The 25,255-nt window shown below is 44.8% G+C and overlaps 2 protein-coding genes across 3 annotated transcripts in view; one reads left to right on the forward strand and one right to left on the reverse strand.

Annotated features, from left to right (window-relative positions):
• vipas39 (VPS33B interacting protein, apical-basolateral polarity regulator, spe-39 homolog) overlaps positions 1-12,813 on the reverse strand; it is a 34,273-nt gene extending 21,460 nt beyond the window's left edge. The window contains exons 1-8 of one of the 2 annotated variants that reach the window (XM_033027610.1): positions 12,712-12,813; positions 10,453-10,545; positions 6,693-6,792; positions 5,560-5,706; positions 4,117-4,185; positions 3,387-3,451; positions 2,234-2,290; positions 82-174 (exon numbers count right to left, since the gene is read on the reverse strand). In XM_033027610.1, the coding sequence (XP_032883501.1) occupies positions 82-174; positions 2,234-2,290; positions 3,387-3,451; positions 4,117-4,185; positions 5,560-5,706; positions 6,693-6,792; positions 10,453-10,545 (624 nt within the window). In that variant the 5' untranslated portion in view covers positions 12,712-12,813. Of the gene's footprint in view, positions 1-81; positions 175-2,233; positions 2,291-3,386; positions 3,452-4,116; positions 4,186-5,559; positions 5,707-6,692; positions 6,793-10,452; positions 10,546-12,707 lie in introns of both variants that reach the window. The other variant, XM_033027612.1, reaches the window with a different exon arrangement.
• A 6,531-nt stretch (positions 12,814-19,344) lies between these two features.
• Positions 19,345-25,255, forward strand: part of ahsa1 (activator of HSP90 ATPase activity 1) — a 36,680-nt gene continuing 30,769 nt past the window's right edge. Inside the window, exon 1 of the mRNA XM_033027613.1 lies at positions 19,345-19,866. Within this exon, the coding sequence (XP_032883504.1) occupies positions 19,787-19,866 (80 nt within the window). The 5' untranslated portion in view covers positions 19,345-19,786. The remainder of the gene's footprint in view (positions 19,867-25,255) is intronic.

Consider the following 25,255-nt stretch of genomic DNA (forward strand, 5'->3'; position numbering starts at 1 on the left):
TGCAACTGGACAGATCACGGTTCACATCACACGTTGACAGAGAGCAATAGATTTAAAATGAAGTCTCCAGTGAACACTTACGGCAGTGATGACGTTTCCATCGTGCATTCGCACGGCTTCATCCACAAGGTGCAGTTTGTCTTTCAAAGAGCGAAACCTCTCCAAGGAGTACATCTGAAACCGAGTCGGTACAGGAGTCAGAGAGGACAAGGTGCAGAGGTTCAAAGTGTAGGAAGGACCGGCAGGTGCTGGTCTAAACCAAAGATGGACATAAAATGCTGGAGCAACTCAGCGAGACAGGCAGCATCTCGGGACGGAAGGAATGGGTGACGTTTCGGGTCGAGGCTTTTCATCAGACTGAGAGTCACGGGAAAGGGAAACGGGGAATATAGAGGATGACGTTAAAATCTCTCTGCATCATCGTCTATATCTCTAATTTCCCATTCCCGTGGCTTTCAGTCTGAAGGGTCTCAGCCCAAGACGTCACCCATTCCTCCTCCCCAGAGATGCTGCCTGTCCCACCGAGTTACTCCAGCATTTTGTGTCTATCTGCAGAGATTCAAATGTCTGTCCTGAAAACTACTTTCAGTTTAACATCATATCTGCACCTCCAATCCACAAACACTTTACAACAAGAGCTGAGATGAACACGGCCACTCGTTCATTGCAACGGGCCACAGCCAGGGTTGTGCGTATGTGAAGAACGGTCCCGACCTTACTTTCTCCAGAGATGCTGCCCAATCTGCCAAGTTACTCCAACATTTTGTGTCTTTCTTTGGTATAAACCAGCATCTGCAGTTCCTTTTTATTACATAGTGTTTATATGGAACGCGCTGCCAGAGGAGATAGTTGAGGCAGGTACTATAACAATATTTAAAATAAATTTGGACAGGTACATGGATAGGAAAGGTTTAGAGGGATATGGGTCTAATGTGGGCAGGTGGGACTAGCGAGATGGGGCATCTTGGTCGGTATGGGAAAGTTGGGCTGAAGGGCCTGTTTCCGAGCTGCTATGATCACTGGATCTTGGCCACAGCCAGCGATCTGACATCACTGGATCTCGGCCACTGTTACACTGCAACTGGCCACAGCCAGATGTTTACCACCACTGGGCCTGAACCACTGGATCACTGCAACTGGCCACAGTCTCTGCTTACATCTGCTGGTTGACCGCCACTGTATCTCGGGCCTGTGGCTCAATGGAAATAGCCAGAGCCAATGGTTTACTGCCACTGGATATTCTCACTGCACCTCATCTCGATCACGACCTCACTGCCATTGGCAACAGCCACTGGATCTCAGCCACTGGCTTACTGCTGCTGGCCAGGCACTGGGTGAACAAAGGGCTCATTCCAAATGATGTCCATGCCGTGCAGCAACTGGGTGTGGACGCTGGCTCACTGGAATTCTCATGGATACAACCTCGCTGCATGAAGTGCACGGCTGATGTATCATTGGTATTGACCACAACCATTGTATCATTGTCATTGGCATGGCTTTCGCCCTCTCCGACTAGTCTCAGCCTTTGGAAATTGGAGCAGAAATTTGATATCCAGCAATCCCAGGAAATCAATTACATGTGAGTGACGGGCAAATTGAGGGCTCTGACTCAGATGTGAAGACCTCCCCAACTATCCCCACTCTTAATATCCAAGAAACCTTCTGTGCCAAGAGGCTTACAAAAATAATAATCTCTGGGCTAAAAGAGATGATAGCAAATGCCTGATGCATTGGGAAAGGAAGCAATGGCTTGAGGAAAAGCAAAGGCTCCTCAGAATGAAAGGTGGGTGGGAGATTGCAACCTTCACGTGGTCCGCCCTGTTTCGACGAATGCAATCAACCTGGCGTGCACAATCAAATAAGCTCAAATAGAACAAGTTGTCCTACAACGTTAGGCTGTGCAAGAAGAAGAATAAAAGGGTGCACCTTTAAACAGGAGATGAGCAGGAATTTCAGAGGGTGATGAATCTGTGGAATTCTTTGCCACAGAGGGCAGTGGAGGCCAAGTCATTTAGGCTTTATTAAGGCGGAGATTGACAGATTCCTGATTTGTATGGGTGTCAAGTGTTATGGGGAGAAGGCAGGAGAATGGGGTTGAGAGGAAAAGTTAGACCAGCCACGATTGAATGGCGCAATAGACGCGATGGGCCGAATGCTCCTATAACTTGTAAAAGGAGGGGAGAAAGGTATTTGGCGGGGAAGAGGAATAATATCTGCAATAATTTCACCATACTCGGCCTTTCTGCATCTGTCTAACGGTCTCGTGTGGACTCCAGTCGATCGAAAAGTCCTGTGTAGAGGGAGCAAGAAACACAAGGTGAACCTCCACAATCGGAACCATCACCGTAGTTTGCCCACAGTCAGCACCATTAACATTAAATTACAGCATTCCTTCTGTTTAAGTTGTCAAAACCTTAAAAGGGAAGGAATGTGCTTTGTAATCAAACCATTACAAAGTATTAGGTGAACCACAAAGCATTTAGTAAAACCCATGCAGGTCTCCGATTGGAGGCGTGGGTTCGGATCCCACTTCTGACACCATGTTTTGTAATCGAAACATTACAAAGTATTAGGTGAACCACAACGCATGTATTAAAACCCATGCAGAGAGAACAATATGCACTGTTACACTCATCGCAACTACTTTTAGACTCCCAAACTAAGGGAGGAGCAGGCTGCTATCAGTGGCTGCAGTCCTACTCAAATCCCGGACTGGATTACATGGTGGAATGTGTATCATGCATAATATATGTGGTGAAGGCTATATTGACAGAGATTAATATGGGTGATCTACAGAATGTGAAATAAGGAACCAATTGTCTGATATTGTTAGATGGTAATCGGTAAGCACACATCCAAATGTTATTATTTTTTATCATGTCTGAATGGGTTTGCAGCATTTCACGTTACAAGGAAATGAGTTGGAAAATGTTCTAAATGTCCAAACTGGCTAAGTTTGCATTTATAGATCGACTATTAACTTTTTTTTAAAGTGCCCAGTGTGCCTCAGCTGCCACACTGGTAAACAGAAGGAGTACATATGAGGAGTGTTTGAAGATTCTGGACCTGTACTTGCTGGAGTTTAGAAGGATGAGGGGGTAAATCTCATTGAAACCTACCGGGTAATGAAAGGCCGAGATAAGAGTGGATGTGGAGAGGATGTTTCCAGTAGTGGGAGAGTCTAGAACCTGAGGGCACAGCCTCAGCACAAAAGGACATACCTTTAGAATGGAGATGAGGAAGAATTTCTTTAGCCAGAGGGTGGTGAATCTATGGAATTTATTGCCACAAATTTTCTCAAGTTTTTTTATGTACGAAGGCCATACGAACAGAAGCAGTTTGTAATGTGTGGAGTGATTCATGATGGACAAATGAAATAAACCCACCTTGTAATCTGTCTTTGATTTACGTAGGTCTGGTGCATAACTCACAGTGGATGTGCCTGTGACAGCTAAAGACAGAAGTATTGAAGAGAGATCAAAGCTTTATGATAGAGTGAGGCACAATTCTGTTTGTATATCTTATACTTAGAGCAATGCTTATGTAGTTAGCAATATAGTGTGGAAATTAACCCTTCGCCCACCGAGTCCACGCCGACCATTGATCAGCCGTCCACGCTAGTTCAAGTTACCCCGCTTTCACAAACACTCGCCACACTCGGGGCAATTTACTGCAGGCAATTAACCTACAAACCTTTGCCCTTCCCCCCCCTTGTCGAGCTATTCCAAGTGTTTGGCTCCAAAGTTCCTAATGAGACACGAGTATGATAGAGGCTTGTCTATCTGTTTGTTTATTTCTTACTTAGAGAGATACATATATTATGTATTTTGGAATATAGTGTGGAAATAAGTCTTGGTCTTCTAAATTCAACAAAGGGAATTATGCATCCCAATATCAATTCCATACTAAGCGCCCTGTTTTATAAATGAACTCAACAACGATGACAATACAATGATACCATTTTGTATGGTAACAAAATGTCCTGACGTTCTTTATTGGCAGATATGGTTTTTTTAAAGAAAGCCTAAGTAAAGGAGTTGTGGATGGAATCTAACACAGAGCCAGGACCAAATCCTCATTCTGTTAAACATAAGTGACGCCAAAAAACAAACTTACAATCAGAAAGCGACTGGAAACTCCCAGGCCGACTGATCCCAAATAAAGAACTCGAAGAATCCCTTTTACCTTCAGAATAAGACAAACCAAAGGTTAGGCAAGTGCAGAATGGAGACTGTCTGAATGAGCCGTTGCCCCTTCTAATAGCGCCATTTTCACAGTGTCAGAATATGTTGACCACCACAATATCAGGACCCCAGTCTCTTTGTGATCTCATCTTTAACTGGACACAGGCTTAAAGCTACAAGCAGGAGTTCCGCCACTCCACATACATACCTACATTTAAATAGACTTTTTTTTGTATATCTTGCCCAGAATTGATTGGATTAGTGTGCAGCAGGAGTATGACTCTAGTAGCAAGTCTGCAAAATTAAATGGTGCAGACTACATGCTGAAAACAATTGTTTCCAGCAGTTTTTGATTTGATTTTTATCTACCCAAGAGCAATGCACTCCCCTGTCACTGCTCAATAGTCAGACAAAATCTTTCCTTTCAGCCACTTATCCAACTCTTTCTTGAATGCTATAATTGAATGCCTATCCGCGACCACCCCAGGCAGTGAAGACATGGGTCAGGTTCAATCATGGAGCTTGATATGAACAAGAAAAATCGAGGAGACATTTCTGCACTGTTTCTAATGCTCCCACAAAGCCTGAAACTCAGGAACTGCTTCTTCACCTTATTACCAGACTCCTGAATGGTCCTTCCATAAGCGAGGGTAGAGTTCTAATCTTCCAACCTACCTCATTGGACTTTTTCTCTGGAACTGTTATGCTAAATTGCTGCACTCTAGTTTTTTTTCTCATAATTTTCCCTGTTGTACTTGTGTACGGCTCAATTGTAATGTACAGTATTATCTGATTTGGTTGTACAGCAGGGAAACAAAAGCTTTTCACTGTATCTCGGTACATGTGACAATAATAAACCAAAACCAATACAAACCGAACTGTACGCAATATTCCACGTGTGGCCTCAACAATGTTTTGTGCCGCTGCAGTGTGACATCCCAATATTGTACCCAATACTTCGGTCTATCTCAAATGTCTTCACTACTCTATCCACCTGAGTTATCATTTTCAGAGAGATTTGTACTTGCAATCCAAACTCCCTCTGTACATTAATACTCATTCATGGGCTGTCAGTATTTGACTTCCCTAAATTAATTCCCTCACACTTGTCTGGATTAATCTCCATCTGCCACTGCTCTGCCCAACTTTCCAACCGTTCCGTGTACCTTTTCCCCGTATCTTTTCACATCCTTCCTCTCAACCGCTCGTGCAATGTTTGTATTCTTACGCCCTGCTCCAGAAGGTTACCAGAGGTTTTGTGGGGGAGAACTCTGGCCATCTTGACTAAGGGAAAACTCAACGGAGCGGCCAATCTTTTCCTGCCCAATAACTTTGACAGCCTTCGCGGGAGAGCTCAAACCGAGGTTGCTTTTACCTTTGAAGAAACTGCTGAGAGAATAAGCGGAGGCAGGCTTGGAAATAGATTGCTGCGTGGTATCAGAGCAAGACCTTAATGCTCCCAGTTCTCGGAGATCTCCTGACCGACCTCCTGTTGCAGTTTCTTTGATTGACCAGGAAATACCTGAGGAGAGAAATAAATAATCCAGAAGCACGTGAGCCACAAATATCAGGTCCCATGGAACCAAAACCCTTGCAATACAAACATCTTGCCAAATCAGTCGAGGGAAGCCCAGTGGCAGGTTAATCACCACAGTCCACAGGGTATCAGCACCCCAGGCGAAGCTCAACCAAGTACTGTCCTACCAACAGACACGAACGAGTCCAGAGCCCAACCAGCCACAGTCAGCGGTAGAGAGGAAGATGGAAGGAAAAATGCAGAATGGAGCAGTCAATGGCTGTGGCTGAAGAGAAAAGATGCTGTCTGGGCTGCCACGTGACCATCTAGAGGCTAACCATAAGACACACACCCAGGTCTGATCACCCTGCGGTGGGCCTGCCTCGACTGAGGATAAAAGGCCGAAACACCCAGTGACGTTGAGGTGCACGACTGAAGATGTGTTTGATTGGTAGCAAAATCACCTAGTGGTCATCCCCAAGAATACCAAATGTTAATTGTAGTGAAAAACCTTAGGGATTGTAACATCCGGTCCTACTAATCAATTATTCAGCGTCCTTGCTGCCATTCTGGCCAAGTCCCATTTGACCACATTGGGCCCATAGCCGGCTATTCCCGTCCTCAGCGGAATTTACCTGACCAAATATCTTTTGAAAGTCGCAATCGTATCCAGTGTTGAGTAAGAACAAAGAGAGGCAAAAGAGTGAAAGTGAAGTAGTGTGGGGTGAAGTGATCCATAAGATGGGAGCTGGGGATGGAGAGAATGTCTGAGTGTCAAAGAGAGAGAGAAAAGTGAGAGAGCAGAGTGGTGGTATAGACAGGGGAGGGTTGGGGGTAAAAGCATGGGGGTGGGGGGGAGAGAACGCAGGATGGAGTAGGGGAGGAAATGGGGAGAGCGAGGAGCAGGAGAAGACTTGGAGAAACATCGAGGGGTGGAGTGGGAGGGTTGAATCCGTTGATCGGGGAGAGTGGGTGATGGCCGCAGTCCTTACTTCCAACGGGCTCTCCACTCCAGCTGACCTTCTCCACATCATCGTCATCATCGCCCGCGATGCCGGGGAGGCTGTTCACTGCTCGCTTGGACGCTCTCAGCTGAGGTGACAACGCAGTAAAGCTTAATCAGCCGTAACGTGCTTCAGTTTCAGCTTAGTTTATTGTCACGTGTACCGAGGCACAGTGAAAAAGATCTTGTGGCGTGCTAACCAGTCAGCGGAAAAGACAATACGTGATTACAATCGAGCCGTTTACAGTGTGTAGATACATGATAAAGGGAATAACGTTTAGTGCGGAGAATGGACAGATCTGAGATCATAGTTAAAGTAAGAACTAGTGAGTAAGTAAATTTTATTTATATAGCACGTTTAAATCAACTCGTGTTGAAACCAAAGTGCTTTACATAGAAGAAATAATTAAGTTTCCGTACATCCATAGAAAAAGAAAAAAAAAAGAAAAATGACACAACACAATATAGAATTTAACATGAACGTCCCCCCCACAGCAGAATCAAAACATTTCCACTGTGGGGAAAGGCATCAGAAAGTTCAGTCCTCTTCCTCTGTGATCACCTGAGGTCGGGGCCTATTTGTGGCCTCCGCAGCCAGATGTTTTCAGGCCCTCTTGCCGGGTAGATGGAACTCCGGCGTCGGGTGAATACTCCTCAGCGGCTTGGAATGACTGTTGCTGTAGGAGTAGAGGTTTAAAAGTGTGGAGCGATTGTCGATCTGCTTCCGTGGGTAGCATGCAAATAGATGTCTGGGTTGGGTGCCATCTTGGAGCAGAGCAAGAGGACAAGGGCAGTCATACAAAGGCATGGAATTATCCAGCAGGGAACCCTGGTCTGCACTGTGGGCACAATTGCTGGGGGGCTGTTTGTCAGCAAAATCAAGAGGGTGGGCTGATGGCACCAGACCAATTCTGTCAATCCATTCAGCCGAGCCAACGCAATACAGAGAATGAATGAATGAATAAGTTTGAATGAATAAGTTTATTGGCCAAGTAGGTTCACATACAAGGAATTTGCCTTGGTGCTCCGCCCGCAAGTAACAACACGACATACAGTGACAGTTAAGAATGATACATAAAACATTAATAATAAAACATTATTGATTAAACATGTGAATTAAATAAAATACCAGAGCAAAAAGAGGCTACAGATTTTGGGTTATTGAGTAGAGCTACTACTCGTGGAAAAAAGCTGTTTTTATGTCTGGCTGTGGCAGCTTTGACAGTCCGGAGTCGCCTTCCAGAGGGAAGTGATTGTGGCCACAGTGAGAGGGGTCAGAGATGATCTTACCCGCTCATTTCCTGGCCCTTGCAGTGTACAATTCGTCAATGGAGGGAAGGTTGCAGCCAATAACCTTCTCAGCTGATCGGACGATTCGCTGCAGCCTCCAGGTGTCATGGTTGGTGGCTGAGCCAAACCAGACCATGATGGAGAAGGTGAGGACAGACCCTACGATAGCCGCATAGAATTGGACCATCATTGCCTGTGGTAGATTGTGCTTCCTCAGCTGCCGCAGGAAGTACATCCTCTGTTGTGCCTTTTTGACTGTGGAGTCGATGATAGTCCCCCATTTAAGGTCCTTGGAGATGATGGTTCCCAGGAACTTAAAAGAATCCACAGATGTGACTACGGTGTTGTTGATGGTGAGTGGGGTGAGGGGAGGGGGAGCTCTCCTAAAGTCTACAATCAATTCCACTGTCTTAAGAGCATTGAACTGCAGGTTGTTGCAATGGCACCAGGACGCCTGCTGTGTCACTTCCTATAGGCAGATTCCTCCCCATCCTGGATCAGTCCAATCAGGGTAGTGTCGTCCGCAAACTTGAGAAGCTTGACAGAGGAGTCAGTGGAGGTGCAGTCATTGGAGTAGAGGAGAGGGGAGAGTACGCAGCCTTGCAGTGCTCCTATGCTGAGCGTTTGTGGGTTCGAGATATGCTTTCCCAGCCTCACATGCTGCTTCTTGTCTGTCAGGAAGCTGGTGACCACCGACAGAGGGGTTCAGGCACAGTCAACTCAGATAGTTTGGAGTGTAGTAGCTCTGGCACAATGGTGTTGAATACAGAGCTAAAATCAACAAACAAAATCCTCGCATAGGTCCCCTGGTGGTCTAGGTGCTGGAGGATGAAGTGCATGCCCAGGTTGACTGCGTCATCCATAGATCTATTGGCCCGATATGCAAACTGCAGAGGGTCCAGCAGGGGGTTCGTGATATTTTTCAGCTTGGCCAGCACAAACCTTTCAAGGGTCTTCATGACTACAGAGGTCAGTGTGACAGGCCTGTCATTAAGACCAGTAATCCTTGCCTTTTTGGGTACAGGGACAATAGCGGAGACTTGTAAGCAGGCAGGGACAGTACAAGTTTGCAGGGACTGTTTGAAAATGTCTGTGAAGACCGGTGCCAGTTGTTCAGCACAGAGCTTGAGAGTAGAGGGGGAAACATTGTCCAGTCCTGGAGATTTCTGGCTTTTCTGTCTTCTGAAAAGCCTCTCCACCTCGTCTATTTTTATTGTTGATGATGAAGAAGTGATGTTGTGCAGCAGGAATATGCTCGTGAGTGGTGTGCGCGATCCTCGTCGCCGGAATCGGGTGAGCGCTTCCCACGGGTCCTCCTCCGTCTCAAGACTTTGAACGCAGCCACAGCCTTGCCAACGATTATGTCCAAATAATCCAGCGAGTGAGAGAAATCCGGAGCGATGTTTGGAGGTACTGTATGTCCGATGTTTATGAGTACCTCTCTCGTGTAATCTTTGTAGGGTTTTCACAGACGAGCACAAGGAACTTCAGATGCTGCTTTACGCGAAAGGACACAAAGTGCTGTAGTAATTCAGCGGGTCAGGCAGCATCTCTGGAGAACATGGATAAGTAGTGTTTCTGGTTGGGAGGTGTCTGAAGAAGGGCCCAGACCAGAAACATCACATATCCACATTCTGCAGAGATGCTGCCTGACCCGCTGAATTATTCCAGCACTTTGTGTCCTTTTGCGTAAAGCGGCATCTGAAGTTCCTTGTTTCTGCATCTGTAGAGTGCAGTTCAATTGATCTCTCATCAGCGGTGATACAGACCTTTAATTAAAACATTTTTAATATGGATATATTTTGCAACCTTTTCTTGAAACAACTTAATCAATCTAAAAGATGGATGGAATTCCTATTCCATTGGATCACTCGATAGAGAACATGGAATAGTGCAGCACTGGTCCTTTGATTTTAAGAGACTAGGTGACATTTTGATATAAGCCCACTGCTGTTTGCTGTAGACATTGATGTAAAATAGACCCCCCCCCCCCAAATAGAATAGTGTCCACAGACACTGTAAGCTACTTACGATTGGCCATTTTTTAATCAGAGTCATTTTATTGACTGATGTAACAGATTCACAAGGGATGTTATGCAGGATTGCCAACCAAGGGACTGTTTCTTCCCAGCTGTTATCAGGCAACTGAACCATCCCATCAACAACAAGAGAGTGGCCCTGACCTACTATCTACCTCGTTGGAGACCTTCGGACTATCTTTAATCAGACTTTACTGGACTTTAAGATGCACTAAACGTTCTTCCATTTATCATGCATCTATCTATACACTGCGGATACCTCGATTGTAATCATGCATAGTCTTTCAGCTGACTGGTTAGCACGCAACAAAAGGCTTTTCACTGTACCTAAGCAAAAAATCAAAACCAAATTATATCTAACACAGACAAAAAAAGAGAAGGAATAGCAACAGGAAATTTTAAAATAGGCAATTTACTTGCCTCTGCATATTCATCATCATCATCATCAAAGGTGTAAGCTTTGCATTTTGTGTTATTCCAATAGTCATCTTCATCATTTTTATTTCTGCTCATCTGCAAACAAACACAATTTTATCAGAACTTTTATAAATTCCAGTACTTACAAATTAACCAATGTTTAATTTCCCCATTGCTCTTTGCAAATATTTTCCCAGCCAACAAACCACATTTCTTGCAGTTTGTTGTTTGTTAATGTAATAATGGTTCAGAGGGTTAACAGCCTCAATGGTGTAGTACTGATCCAAAAAATGTAGTTTAATCTCAAATGTGTGTCGTTAACTGAATTAATGTCAGCACCTTGCACAAAAGAGTGACACAGAACAAGAGCACAATATATTACTGTCCTAGTGACAATGGTTGTGCGGTTATATTTAATCTAAAGAGTCGCGCAGTTGAGGAACTCACTGCACGAAAGGCATTAAACCCCATCACACCTCCCCGCATACATCATCCTTTAAACTTTGCCCCTTTCACCTCAAGCCTATGCTCTGGTGAGAGGAGCAAAGTTTAAAGGAAATGTGCGGGGTAAGTTTCCTTTTACACAGGTGTGGCGAGTACCTGGAATGCATTACTTTGGGTGGTGGTCGAAGCAGGTACCTTAGTGGCATTTAAAATACCTTTGCATAGACAGATATGGATCTGCAGGCAATGGTGGGCTATGGGTTATGTGTAAGTGGATAAGTGATGGCCTTGGCATCATGTTCGGAACAGATATTGTGAGCTGATTATGTGTAAGAAGGAACTGCAGACGTTGGTTTACACCGAAGATAGACACAAAAAGCTGGACAGGCAGCATCTCTGGAGAGAAGGAATGGGTGAAGTTTCAGGTCTCGACCCGAAATGCCACCCATTCCTTCTCTCCAGTGATGCTGCCTGTCCTGCTGAGTTACTCCAGCTTTTTGTCTCTATCTTCGGCTGCTTGGATTAACCTGTGAGATGCTTTTGCAATACACTGTAGGTAGATTCCCAGTATATCTGACTTACTTATGATGAAAACTAGAATTAAACCAAGTTCCAAACGAGGGAAAGGCTGTAACATTCACCCAAAGTCAGTGACTCCGATATTAAGCAAAAACACTTCTTCACACAGACATTGTGACCTTAATATCGGAAGAAGGTTCAGTCAAAGTACTTCAAGTCTTGCAAAAGCATTTCACAGCATTTTACATAGAACAGTAGAGCACAGGGACATTTCCTTCAGCCCACAATATTTGTGCTAAACATGATTCCAAGTATAATTAATCTTCTCTGTTTGCACATAAAACCTGCATATCTAAAAGTCTCTCAAGTTTCTTAAATACCACTATGATCACCACCTGTAGCACCCGACACCTACCACACTCTGCATTAGAAAACACATCACATTTAAACGTTGACCTTCACCGTAAAGCTATGCCATCGAGTGCTTGACATTTCTGCCTTGGGGAGAAAGGTTCCAACAGTCTACCCGATCCATGCCTCTCAGAAATGTACATACATAATTATTGTAACGTAGGAAATGTGACAGCCAACATTTTCACAGCAAGCTACGACAAAAGCAAAGTGATGAAGAGGGGTCTCGACCCGAAACGTCACCCATTCATTCTCTCCAGAGAGGCTGCCTGTCCCCAGCTGCTGAGTTACTCCAGCGTTTTGTGCCTATCTTCGATGTAAACCAGCATCTGCAGTTTCTTCCTTAACATCTAACTAATTTGCTTTGGAGATGTGAAGAAGAAACAGCAGCCAGGACAGGTCTTCTACAAGTTCACTGGACCTTTCATGTCCACTGAAGCTCGGTTTCAATTATGAAATTATACTTTATTGTCACATGTACGTAGGTACAGTGAAATTCTTGTTTTTTTGCATCCAATCCAGTAAAATCATACAGCAGACTACATCTAGGCAGTACAACATCTCCTTGGAAAGATGATGCCTCTGACAACACAGTACGCGCACTGTATTGTGTCCCCTTAGATGTTTTTGTGCTCAGGTGTTGGTCTTGAGCCCACAGCCCCTGCACTGAGAGGTTGCAACCCTCTGAACATGAGCTGAGAGCTAAGAGGAAGCCACACACCCACTGCTGCTGACAGTCTCACCCACACACAACACACTGAATGCAAAACACATCTCCAACACGGCTGAGCATTTGCTTATTTTAATCTGTTGCTAATATAGAGTCAGTAATAGTCACAGCTCCCTCTCCCTACCCCCCTCCCTCATACAACCCCTGAACCCACTCACTTCCTTGCATCAGCCTCCCAGGACCAAGTAACAGGCTGGGGGTCTACGCATGCGCGCTGACGGCCGGGGTTGTAGTTTTTCCGAGATTGGACTACAAATCCCAGCAGCACTTCCGGCCGCCCACTTCCGGCACCTGGACGAGTCGCTGCTTCAGCGTTACAGGAGCATAAACACAACGCCATAATTACACAGCAGCGGTAGCAAAATAATATTTTAATTGTAATCGCAGGTTCGTCGAATCGTCTGTTGTTTAGGGAAGCGTATTATAGTTATAAGATGCGTGCGTCGATTAAATAGCGTCGTGGAACACTCAGTTCCTTGTCCGTTCGGACCGTGCCATCGACACCTTTGTCCCCCAATAATGGTAATTTAGAATTATACAAAAGACACAAAGTGTTGGAGTAACTCAGCGGGTCAGGGTAGCATCTCTGAAAACACATGGATAGGCGGTGTTTCAGACCTTCTGACAGGTGCCAGAGGTGAACATACATTAAGTGAGATAGGATAGAAGAGGCATGAAATGTGAAGCCAGCGACAGGGAGAAATGAGTCTGAATCCAGGTCTTTCGCTATTGGGTAAGGATCAATGAGGTCCCGCCCACCCCCTTCCTCTTATTAAACTCCAGCGAGTCAATATAGACAATAGGTGCAGGAGTAGGCCATTCGGCCCAAAGATCCTATAGCTATAAGATCTTTGATTCGGCCCTTCGAGCCAGCAACGCCATTCAATGTGATCATGGCTGATCATCCACAATCAGTACCCCGTTCCTGCCTTCTCCCCATATCCCCTGACTCCGCTATCTTTAAGAGCCCTATCTAGCTCTCTTGAAAGCATCCAGAGAAGCTGCTTCCACTGAGGCAGAGAATTCCACAGACTCACCACTCTGTGTGAAAAAGTGTTTCCTCGTCTCCATTCTAAATGGCTTACTCCTTATTATTAAACTGTGGTCCCTGGTTCTGGACTCTCCCAACATCGGGAACATGTTTCCTGCCTCTAGCGTGTCCAAACCCTTAATAATTATATGTTTCAATGTGAACCCCCTCATCCTTCTAAACTCCAGAGTGTACAAGCCCAGCTGCTCCATTCTCTCAGCATATGACAGTCCCGCCATCCCGGGAATTAACCTTGTAAAGCTACGCTGCACTCCCTCAATAGCAAGAATGTCCTTTCTCCAATTAGGGGACCAAAACTGCACACAATACTCCAGGTGTGGTCTCACTAGGTCTCTGTACAACTGCAGAAGGACCTCTTTGCTCCTATATTCGATTCCTCTTGTTATATAGGCCAACATGCCATTCGCTTTCTTCACTGCCTGCTGTACCTGCATGCCTACTTTCATAGACTGATGTACAAGGACCCCCAGATCCCGTTGCACTTCCCCTTTTCCCAACTTGACGGCATTTAGATAGTAATCTGCCTTCCTGTTTTTGCTACCAAAGTGGATAACCTCACATTTATCCGCATTAAACTTCATCTGCCATGCATCTGCCCACTCCCCCAACCTGTCCAAGTCACCCAGCATTCTCATAGCATCCTCCTCACAGTTCACACTGCCACCCAGCTTTGTGTCATCTGCAAATTTGCTAATGTTACTTTGAATCCCTTCATTCAAATCATTGATGTATATTGTAAATAGCTGCGTTCCCAGCACCGAGCCTTGCGGTACCCCACTAGTCACTGCCTGCCATTCTGAAAGGGACCCGTTAATCCCTATTCTTTGTTTCCTGTCTGCCAACCACTTCTCTATCCATGTCAGCACTTTACCCCCGATACCATGTGCCCTAATTTTGCCCACTAATCTCCTATGTGGGACCTTATCAAATGCTTTCTGAAAGTCCAGGTACACTACATCCACTGGCTCTCCCTTGTCCATTTTCCTAGTTACATCGAGGGCAAGTGACTTCAAACGTTCATCTTATTTTATCCGAATCATTCCTCGGATCATTCTCGTAAACCTTCTCCGGACACTCTGCAACACCAGCACATCCCTCCTCAGATGTGGGGCCCAAAACTGGTCCCAACACTCGAAATATGGTCTGACCAGTGACTCAGCATTACACCCCTTTAAAAAAAATATTGTGCAAATGTCTGAAGAAGGGTCTCGACCTGAAACGTCACCCATTACTTCTCTCCAGAGATGCTGCATGTCCTGCTGAGTTACTCCAGCTTTTTGCGTCCATCTTTGGTTTAAACCAGTATCTGCAGTTCCTACCGACTCAAACTGTGCAATGATGCATGCACAGGTGTGTATTTGGTAATGGGCTCTGAAGAGCAAGTCAATTTGTATGGAGGCACAAGATGTTGGAATTCTGAGCAAAACACAAAGTGCCGGACAAACGCAACCGTACAGGCAGCATCTGTGGAGGGAATTGAGTGGTGATATTATAGGTCAGGACCCTTCTTTTGTCTGACCCACTGTATTGCTCCAGCACTTTGTTTTTTTCCCACAAGTAACGTTGTATCTGAGCTACTATTTGAGCACAAACATTACCTTTGATTTTTCCACCCATCTATCTTCAATTTAGAACAAGTTTTTGAGTCCTAACATTTTTTTCTTGTCCTTTCACCTAGCCATTCTCTCTCCAGAGATGCTACCTGACCTGTGCCAATGTAAAAGATATTTGAACAGCTACACGGAATGGAAAGATGTAGAGGGGTATGGGGCAAATGCGGGCAGGTGTGACTACATGGCGCATCTTGGTCAGCATAGGCAAGTAGGACACATGCGCCTGCTTCCATCCAACAGGCCTCTAATATTTCCATTGCACTTCCAGTGAGAGTAAACGTTGGGCACTCTCCCCTCAATAGAGCGGAACCCCAGTTGCAGGTTGTAGTTAAGGGATATGATATAGTTGGAATTATGGATACATGGCTCCAGAGTGCCCAAGGCTGGGAGCTAAACATCCCTGGCTGGGAGCTGAACATGCAAGGGTATTCGATATTCAGGAAGGATAAACAGAGAGGAAGAGGAGGTGGGGTGGCATTGCTGGTTAAAGAGGAGAAGAGTAAATTAATGCAATAGCAAGGAGAGACATAGAAACATAGAAAATTGGTGCAGGAGTTGGCCATTCGGCCCTTCGAGACATTAGCTTGGATGCTGTAGAATCGGTATGGGTAGAACTGCGAAATAGCCAATGGCAGAAAACGTTTTTTGGAGTTGTATACAGACCACCAAACAGCAGTAGGGAGGTTGGGGATAGCATCAAGCAGGTAATTACGGATGCGTGTAGCCAAGGTACAGCGGTTATCAAGGGTGACTTTAATCAACATATAGATTGGGCCAACCAAATTGGTAACAGTGCTGAGGAGGATTGTGTAGGTAAGAACTGCAGACTCTGGTTTAAATCGAAGGTAGACACAAAATGCTGGAGTAACTCAGCTGGACAGGCAGTATCTCTGGAGAGACAGAATGGGTGACGTTTCGGGTCGAGACCGTTCTTCAGGCTGATGTCAGGGGAGTGGGCGGGACAGAGATAGAATGTAGTTGGAGACATTAAGACTGGTGGGAGAACTGGGAAGGGGGAGGGGATGGAAAGAGAGGGAAAGCAAGGGCTATTTGAAGTTAGAGAAGTCAATGTTCATACTGCTGGAGTGCAAGCTACCAAAGGAAAATATGAGGTGCTGTTCCTCCATTTTGCGCTGGGCATTACTCTGACAATGGAGGAGGCCCAGGACAGAATGGGAAGGGGAGTTAAAGTGCTGAGCAGCCGGGAGATCAGGTAGGTTAAGGCGAAGAGTGTGGAGGTGTTCAGCAAAACGATCGCCAAAAATGAATTTGCGATGGGTTTTTAAACCAATTTATAGAGGAACCGACTAGAGGGCAGGCCATCCTAGACTGGGTATTGTCTAATGAGGGAGGATTAGTTAGTGATCTTGTTGTGCAAAGCCCCTTGGGCAACAGTGACCACAATATGGTGGAATTCTGCATTAGGATGGACAGTGACACGGTTAGTTCAGAGACCAGGGTCCTGAACTTAAATAAAGGAGACTTAGAAGGTATGAGACAGGAATTGGCTAGTACAGACTGGCAAATTATACTTAAAAGGTTGACAGTGGAGATGCAATGGCGAAGATTTAAAGACTACATGGATGAATGTTCATCCCTGTCCGGCAAAAAAATAAAACTGGGAAGGCATATAAAATTATAAAAGGACTGGACAAGCTCGATGCAGGAAAAATGTTCCCAATGTTGGGCGAGTCCAGAACCAGGGTCCACAGTCTTAGAATAAAGGGGAAGCCATTTAAGACTGAGGTGAGAAAAAGCTTTTTCACCCAGAGTTGTGAACTTGTGGAATTCCCTGCCACAGAGGGCAGTGGAGGCCAAGTCACTGGATGGATTAAGAGAGAGTTAGATAGATCTCTAGGGGCTGGTGGAATCAAGGGATATGGGGAGAAGGCAGGCACGGGTTATTGATTGGGGACGATCAGCCATGATCACAATGAATGGCGGTGCTAGCTCAAAGGGCCAAATGGCCTCCTCCTGCACCTATTTTCTATGTTTCTAAGGCGGCTCAACCGTGGCTGATGAGGGAAGTCAAGGGTAGTGTTAAAGCCAAGGAAGAGGCATATAAATTTGCCAGAAGAAGTGGCTAACCAGAGGACTGGGTGAAACTTAGAACTCAACAGAGGAGGACAAAGGGGTTAATTAAGAGGGGGGGAAAAAGAGCATGAAAGAAAGCTTGCAGGGAATATAAAAACTGTAAAAGTTTCTTTAGGTATGTAAAAAGGAAAAAAATGAGTGAAGACGACTGTAGGTCCCTTACAGTCAGAGAAAAGTGAATTTATTTTGGGAAACAAGGAAATGGCAGAACAGTTAAACAGGTACTTTGGTTCTGTCTTCACTGAGGAAGACACTAACAATCTCCCGGAAATACTAGGGGACCGAGGATCTAGTGGGAGGGATGAACTGAAGTGAATCCATAATACTCAGAAAATGGTGTTGGGTAAACTGTTGGGACTGAAGGCAGGTAAATCCCCAGGGCCTGATGGTCTACATCCCAGAGTACTCAAGGAGGTGGCCCTAGAAATCGTGGCTGTATTGGTGATCATTTTTCAATGTTCTCTCGACTCTGGATTAGTTCCTGTGGACTGCAGGGTAGCCAATGTAACTCCACTTTTTAAGAAAGGAGGGAAAACTGGGAATTATTGACCAGTTAACCTTACATCGGTAGTGGGAAATATGCTGGAATCGATTATTAAAGATGTTACAGCAGCACATTTGGAAAGCAGTGACAGGCTCTGTCAAAGTCAGCATGGATTTATGAAGGGGAAATCATGCTTGACTAATCTTTTGGAATTTTTGAGGATGTAACAAGTAGAATGGATAAGGGAGAGCCAGTGGATGTGGTGTATCTGGACTTTCAAAAAGCCTTTGACAAGGTCCCACATAAGAGATTAGTGTGCAAAATTAGAGCACATGGTATGGGGGTTGGGTATTGACATGGATAGAGAACTGGTTGGCAGACAGGAAGCAAAGAGTAGGAATCAATGGGTCCTTTTCAGAATGGCAGTCAGTGACCAGTGGGGTGCCACAAGACCCCAGTTGTTTACAATATATATTAACGATTTAGACGAGAGAATTTAATGTAACATCTCTAAGCTTGCGGATGACACAAAGCTGGGTGGCAGTGTGAGCTGCGAGGAGGATGCTATGAGGCTACAGGGTGACTTGTATAGGTTCGGTGAGTGGGCAGATGCTGTATAATGTGGATAAATGTGAGGTTATCCACTTTGGTGGCAAGAACAGGAAGGCAGATTATTATCTGAATGGTGTCCGATTAAGAGAAGGGGAGATGCAACAAGACCTGGGTGTGCTTGTACATTAGACACTGAAGGTAAGCATGCACATAGAGCAGGAAGAGAAGCCAATGGCATGTTGGCGTTCATTGCGAGGATTTGAATTTTGGAGCAAGGAGGTCCTACTGTAGTTGTACATGGCCCTGATGAGACCGCACATGGAGTATTGTGGGCAATTTTGGTCTCCTAATTTGAGGAAGGACATTATTGCTATTGAGGGAGTGCAGCATAGGTTCACGAGATTAATTCCCGGGATGGCGGGACTGATGTATAATGAAAGAATGGGTCACAACTGAGATGAGGAAAAACTTTTTCACCCAGTGAGTTGTGAATCGGTGAAATTCTCTGCCACAGTAGGCATTGGAGGCCAATTCACTGGATGTTTTCAAGAGAGAGTTAGATTTAGCTCTTAGGGCTAACGGAATCAAGGGATATGGGGAGAAAGCAGGAACGGGGTATTATTGTGGATGATCAGCCAATTGCCCACTCCTGCACCTATTGTCTATGTTGCGGGTGGTGTTTTCAGAAGTTACACCCCGGAAATGTAACGTCCAGAAGGTTCTAGGCAACCGACTCCGCCGTTCTAGCACTTTCCATGAGGGCGGAGGCTCCAGGGAGGGCGTGAAAGTCCGTCAGTGTCATCAATCACAGAGCGGACAATGCCAAAAGAAGAAACTAAATCCACAAGTTTGATAGTTAATGAAATGAAACTTATCGCGGGGCATAGTTTTTGTACACCTGGCTTCGGCACCGGATGTTGAATAGAGAAAAAGGGCGGGGGCGGAAATGCTCTGACGTCAATGGTCACCGGCGGCCGAGGTGGAGATCAAAGATCTTTGGTGGATATGGTGGGTGCGGGGCGGAAGTGCGTCTTACGTCACGGCGTTTTAGATACTCTCCCCTCCCCTCTGCGACGCTCTTCGTGCGCAACACCACTTCCGCCTCGCACCGGCCGTCTCCAACGCAGCCGTCGGTCGCACCTGACGCCGCTGAGCGTGTGCGTGTTGCGGACAAAGGGCAGGCTGCGGCGGCGCTGACGTCACGGCTTTCTAGCATGTTCTGACGGCGACCGGATAAAGGTTGGAGGAGGCGGCGGCGGGACGAGGACGACAGCCGCCGTTCCGGGCAAAGGGCCGCTCGCCAGCTGCGCTCTGGCTCTTCCCCTTCCCCCAGCCGGCCCAGGCCCCTCACGCTGACAGCAGGGACACTTCTACGTTCTCCATTTATTACTATTTTCATTTATTGGTTGGGTCTGCACCGGCGTCGAGTCGCTGTCACGATGGCCAAGTGGGGACAGGGCGACCCGCGCTGGATCGTGGAGGAGCGGGCCGACGCCACTAACGTCAATAACTGGCATTGGTGAGGCGATGTGATCTCTGTACACTTCATCTCCCTATCCCTCCCCAATCAACGTTTATAGACACCCTCTCCCCATACCCCTCATTCAACCTTTATACACTGACCCCCACCCCTCTTCACTTCATCTGTTATCCCTCCCCATTCAACCTTTTTGCATATACCCCCCCTAACCCCTCCCCATTTAACCTTTATACACATATCCCTCTCACTTCACCTACTTATCCCTCCCCATTCAGTCATTATACATATACCCCACTCTAACTTAATCTGCCTGTCCCTCATCATTCAACCTTTGTACATGTACTCTCCCCATACCCCTCACTCAACCTTTATACATATACCCCCTCCTTAACTTCATATCTATCCCTCCTCACTCAACCTTTATACATATAGAGTCAAGAGAGTTATAGCCGATCCCTCTAACTTAATCTATCGATCTCCCTCCCCCCCTTTCAACTTTTATTCATGTACCTCTCCCATGCCCATCATTCACCTTTATACACATACCCCCATAACCTCTCCCCATTCAACATTTATGCACCTACTCCCTCACTCAACCTTTATCCACTTAACCCCCACCCCTCCCTCTAACTTCATCTGCCTATCCCTTCCCAGCAAAGAGGTCCTTCTGCAGTTGTACAGGGCACTAGTGAGACCACACCTGGAGTATTGTGTGCAGCTTCCGAATTTGAGGAAGGACATTTTTGCTATTGAGGGAATGCAGCGTAGGTTTATAAGGTTAATACCCAGGATGGCGGGACTGTCATATGCTGAGAGAATGGAGAGGCTGGGCTTGTATACTGTGGAATTTAGAGGGACGAGAGGGGATCTTATTGAAACAAATAAGATTATTAAGGGTTTGGACATGCTAGAGGCAGGAAACATGTTCCCGATGTTGGAGGAGTGCAGAACCAGGGACAACAGTGGTGCTGGCTCGAATGACACCTGCACCTATTGTCTATTCAAATTTAGTACACATACCCCCTCTCCATACCCTTCATTCAACCTTTATACATGTACCCCCTCCCTCTACATCTGCCTATCCCTCCTCCCCATTTAACTTTATACACTTACTCCCTCCCTAACACCCCCTCATGCAACTTTTATACATATACCCCTCACTTAACCTTGAAACACTTACCCCTCCCCTAATTCAATCTTTATACAATTACCCTCATTAAACCTTTATACACTTATACCCCCCCCCCCTCCCCTCATTCAATCTTTGTACACTTACCACCTCCCCCCATCCTTCAATCAACCTTTATACATATATCCCTTCCCACATCCCTCATTCGACCTCTATGTATCTTTTGTCTTATTATCTACCCTGGTGCAGGTATATGGTAGGTATACGTGGTGCTTTTTATCATTTCAGAATTGGTGCTAAGTATACTTTAATGCACTACCCCCACAAGACATAGTTTTACAACATTTGTTGGCATCAAATTTGGGAGTGGAGGAGAGAGGGGGGTATCTGGGAGTCAGTTGGAGGGTGATCTAATTGAGTTATAAAAGGTTTTGGTGGTGTCAGTAAAGAGAATGTTTCCATTTGTGTGGAGGAGCATGATTAAAATTTATAAAGGAAAAATAATGACAAGGAAGCATGTGGGAATTTAAAAAACACCATACCTGTATGTAAAGAGTGGTGAGCATGTGGAACAAGTTACCAGAGGAATTGGCTGAGATGAACTGTCTAATGCATTTCGGGGAGACGGGAAATAGAAGCCTGTAGTGATGGGTTTAGATGAGGAATTGGATCCTCGACTTCCTCATCCACAGACCACAGTCAATTCAAATTGGCAGAAATACTTCATCCTCAGTAACAATCAGTACGAGAGCACCCCAAGGCTGCGTGCTCAGCCCCCTGCTTTATTCACTATACTCATGACTGTGTAGCCGGACATAGTGCAAACTCCATCAAGTTCGCCGACGACACCACTGTTGTTGGACGAATTACAGATGGCGATGAGTCAGAGTATAGAAGTGAGATTGACCGATTGACAAAATGATACCAGCACAACAACCTGGCACACAACATCAGTAAAACCAAGGAACTGCTTGTGGACTTTGGAAGGGGAAGGATGAGGACCCACAATCCTGTTTATATCAATGGGATGATGGTGGAGAGGGTCAAAAACTTCAAATTCCTGGGCATGCATATTTCCGAAGATCTTTCCTGGACCTTGGTTCAGTCTTATTAAACTTTACATTTCCCCTCATATCTCTTCCTCTTTCGCCACCCTTAAATTCCAACTGTTACTCTAATCTCCCAGCTATGTCTACTTTGCCACCCTTATGCTCTAGCTACAGCCAAGGTTACATACACCATATTTTAATGTTACATATTAGTTTTTAAGTTGAGTACAAAGATACAAATGTATTTATTAAGAATACAAAGATGCAAAAGTAGAAATAAGTAACTTGTTTAGTGTCTTGATTACTAGATAAATGATTTAATTAAATGCTGCTAAATGGTTAACAATCACGTGAGGCTACTCTAAAATAAGCTGATGTCTGATTACGTAAAATAGCTGACTGCTGCTATGATAAATGTTTTAATTAAGCTATGTATTCTTCTATATAACTTCCATACCATCAGGCTGTTAAACATGACAACAAATAAGCTCTGAACTACAACAGACTATTATTATTATTGCACTATACTTGTTTATTTATTGAGTATGTGTGCATGTGGATATATACACCCACTGAACTTTTTTTCTCCTGTTATGTACTATTTGTACATATTCTGTTGTGCTGCAGCAAGTAAGGATTTCATTGTCCTCTCTGGGACGTATGACCATAAAACAGTCTTGACTCTTGAAAGATGTGAGGAGAATACTATGGACAACAGTAGAGGCATGCATCAAAACATATGTGCTGGAGGAACACAACGGGTCATCTGGGGTGGGAATAGGCTGGTGTCGTTTTGGGTCGGGATCCTTCTTCCTGATTCCTACTGGCATGTATCTGTTAACGTGAATGACTTTGGGGAGGGAATCCAGAAATCGGAAGTGGAAAAAGACTTGGGAGTGCTGGTGCAGGATTCCCAAAAAGTTAATCTGCAAGTCGAATCGGTAGTAAAGAAAGCAAACTCAATGCTAGCATTTATTTCAAGAGGGCTTGTATACAAAAACAGGGATGCAATGCTGAAGCTCTAAGGCGCTGGTAAGGTCGCATTTGGAATATTGTGAGCAATTTTGGGCACCATATCCGAGGAGGGTTGTGCTGGCTCTGGAGAGGGTCCAGTGGAGGTTTACGAGAATGATCCCAAGAATGAGTAGGTTAACCTATGGTGAGCATTTGTCGGCACTGGGCCTGTACTCGCTGGAGTTTAGAAGAATGAGGGGGACCTCATTGAAACGTACAGAATAGTGAAAGGCTTGGATAGAGTCGCTGTGGAGAGGATGTTTCCACTAGTGGGAGAGTAGGACAAGAGGTCATAGCCTCAGAATTAAAGGACGTTCTTTTAGGAAGGAGATGAGAAGATATTTCTTTAGTTAGAGGGTGGTGAATTTGTGGAATTATTTGCCGCAGAAGACTAGAGGCCGAGTCTGTGGATATTTTAAAGGCAGAGATGAATAAAATCTTGATTAGTACATATATCAGAGGTTATAGAAAGAAAGCAGGAGAATGGGGTTCGGAGGGCGAGATAGATCAGCCCTGATTGAATGGCAGAGTAGACTTGATGGGCAGAATGGTCTAATTCTACTCCTATCACATGACTTTATGACCTTTGTGCTGTCCTTTGCAACTTTATTGAATATATTTTTTAATCTATTTTCCCTTTCACTGTTTTTACTCTTGCTTTTCCGTTTCTGTTCTCCATCTCCTCTCTCTCTCATTGTTTGTTTTTGTTTTTTGCACTCTTTTGCGTTTTTCTGCTTTTTTACTGGTGCTGTTAAACTGAATAAGGACCTTTTTAAGGGGCAGGATTGGGAATGGTGCTCTCAAAAGACTGCTATTTGACGATTGTCATTTTCTATATATAATGTTTCTGGGCTTGCTGCCACCACTTTTTAAAAATAAAACATAAGGACCTCATTAGTTGTGAGGTATGTTTATTATCCTTCCCCATGCCTCCCATTCCCTCTTTCCTCCCTCTACTCCCTTGTGGTTTGTATGGGTTTTAGTTTTGTTTTTTTGCCTGAAAAGTGATTGGGATCACTGTTGCCAATTCTACCTGTTTCTTGTGGTGATATGGTTTGTGGAAATATTACATTTTATGTGATTTACATTAGACTTCAGTAAATAGGAAGTTGAAGTTGAGGAAAAATAAATTTGTTCCATCTCCAATAGTTGAAATCCAATCCCAGGTGGAAATTTGATTGACAGTTTGGGGAGGATTAAATGTTTCTTTTTGGATGAAAATTTACAATATTTTCATGATTTGTACTAATTTTCTTTTCTTTGGATCCTTATTAGCATTTGAGAATTCACGAATGTGTAAAACAGATTTGAATTGTATATCTTCTGGATTAAACCTAATCTAAACTCCAGAGTTTGAATTTAGAGACACAGCATGGAAGCAGGCCATTTGGCCCTTCATTCTGCCGATTGAACACACATTTGCGCTAGTCCCATGTTATCCCACTTTCTCATTCACTCAATACATGCAAGGTAATTTACAGAGGCCAAATAACCTGCAAACCCACAGGTCTTTGGGATGTGTGAAGAAACCAAAGCACCTAGAGGAAACCTCAGTCAAGGGAGAACATGCAAACTCCACACAGACAGTACCCAAAGTCAGGATCAGACTCTGGTTTCTGTTGCTATGACGCAGTAGTTCTACCGGCTGCGCCGTTGTGCCACCTGTGTATTCTCCTTGTGACACTTACTGCATTTTGGAAGATAGCTTTCTTATTTATTGGCAATACATGGCATTAAGGGGACTGGAATTGTTACCTGCTTATTCTATCAAAATAAATAGGTAGTTATCAGCTGGCTAGAAGAGTTAATGTGTATGTAATAGAATTGTGTAGAATTCTGCTGTACATAGGCTCGGAGAGGTAATGTATATGGGCCTTGATTTGTTATCAAACAATATCTACAGAAATTTTGATTTTGAGTTGGCTTAGCATTGATCCCTGTTCAATGTCAGTAGCTTGGTCATGGTTTATGTGAAGGACGATGCACTGTGATAACTTGCGAGGCATTGGATGTTGCCATGCGAGTCATTTAGGAGGGGTAATTACATTTTGAGATTCTAAGTTTGGGGTGGTGGTGAAAAGTTTGCAAAATATGTCATGGTCCTAGATTTATGCAAAATATGCCCAACTTGTCCATGCTGACCAAGGTGCCTTGCTGAGCTAGTTCCGTTTGCTTGCATTTGGCCGTTATCCTTGAAAAAACCTTCCAACGATACGATAGAACTTTATTTCCCCAG

The sequence above is a fragment of the Amblyraja radiata genome, chromosome 9, assembly GCF_010909765.2.
Source record: "Amblyraja radiata isolate CabotCenter1 chromosome 9, sAmbRad1.1.pri, whole genome shotgun sequence".
NCBI classification, from domain to species: domain Eukaryota; kingdom Metazoa; phylum Chordata; class Chondrichthyes; order Rajiformes; family Rajidae; genus Amblyraja; species Amblyraja radiata.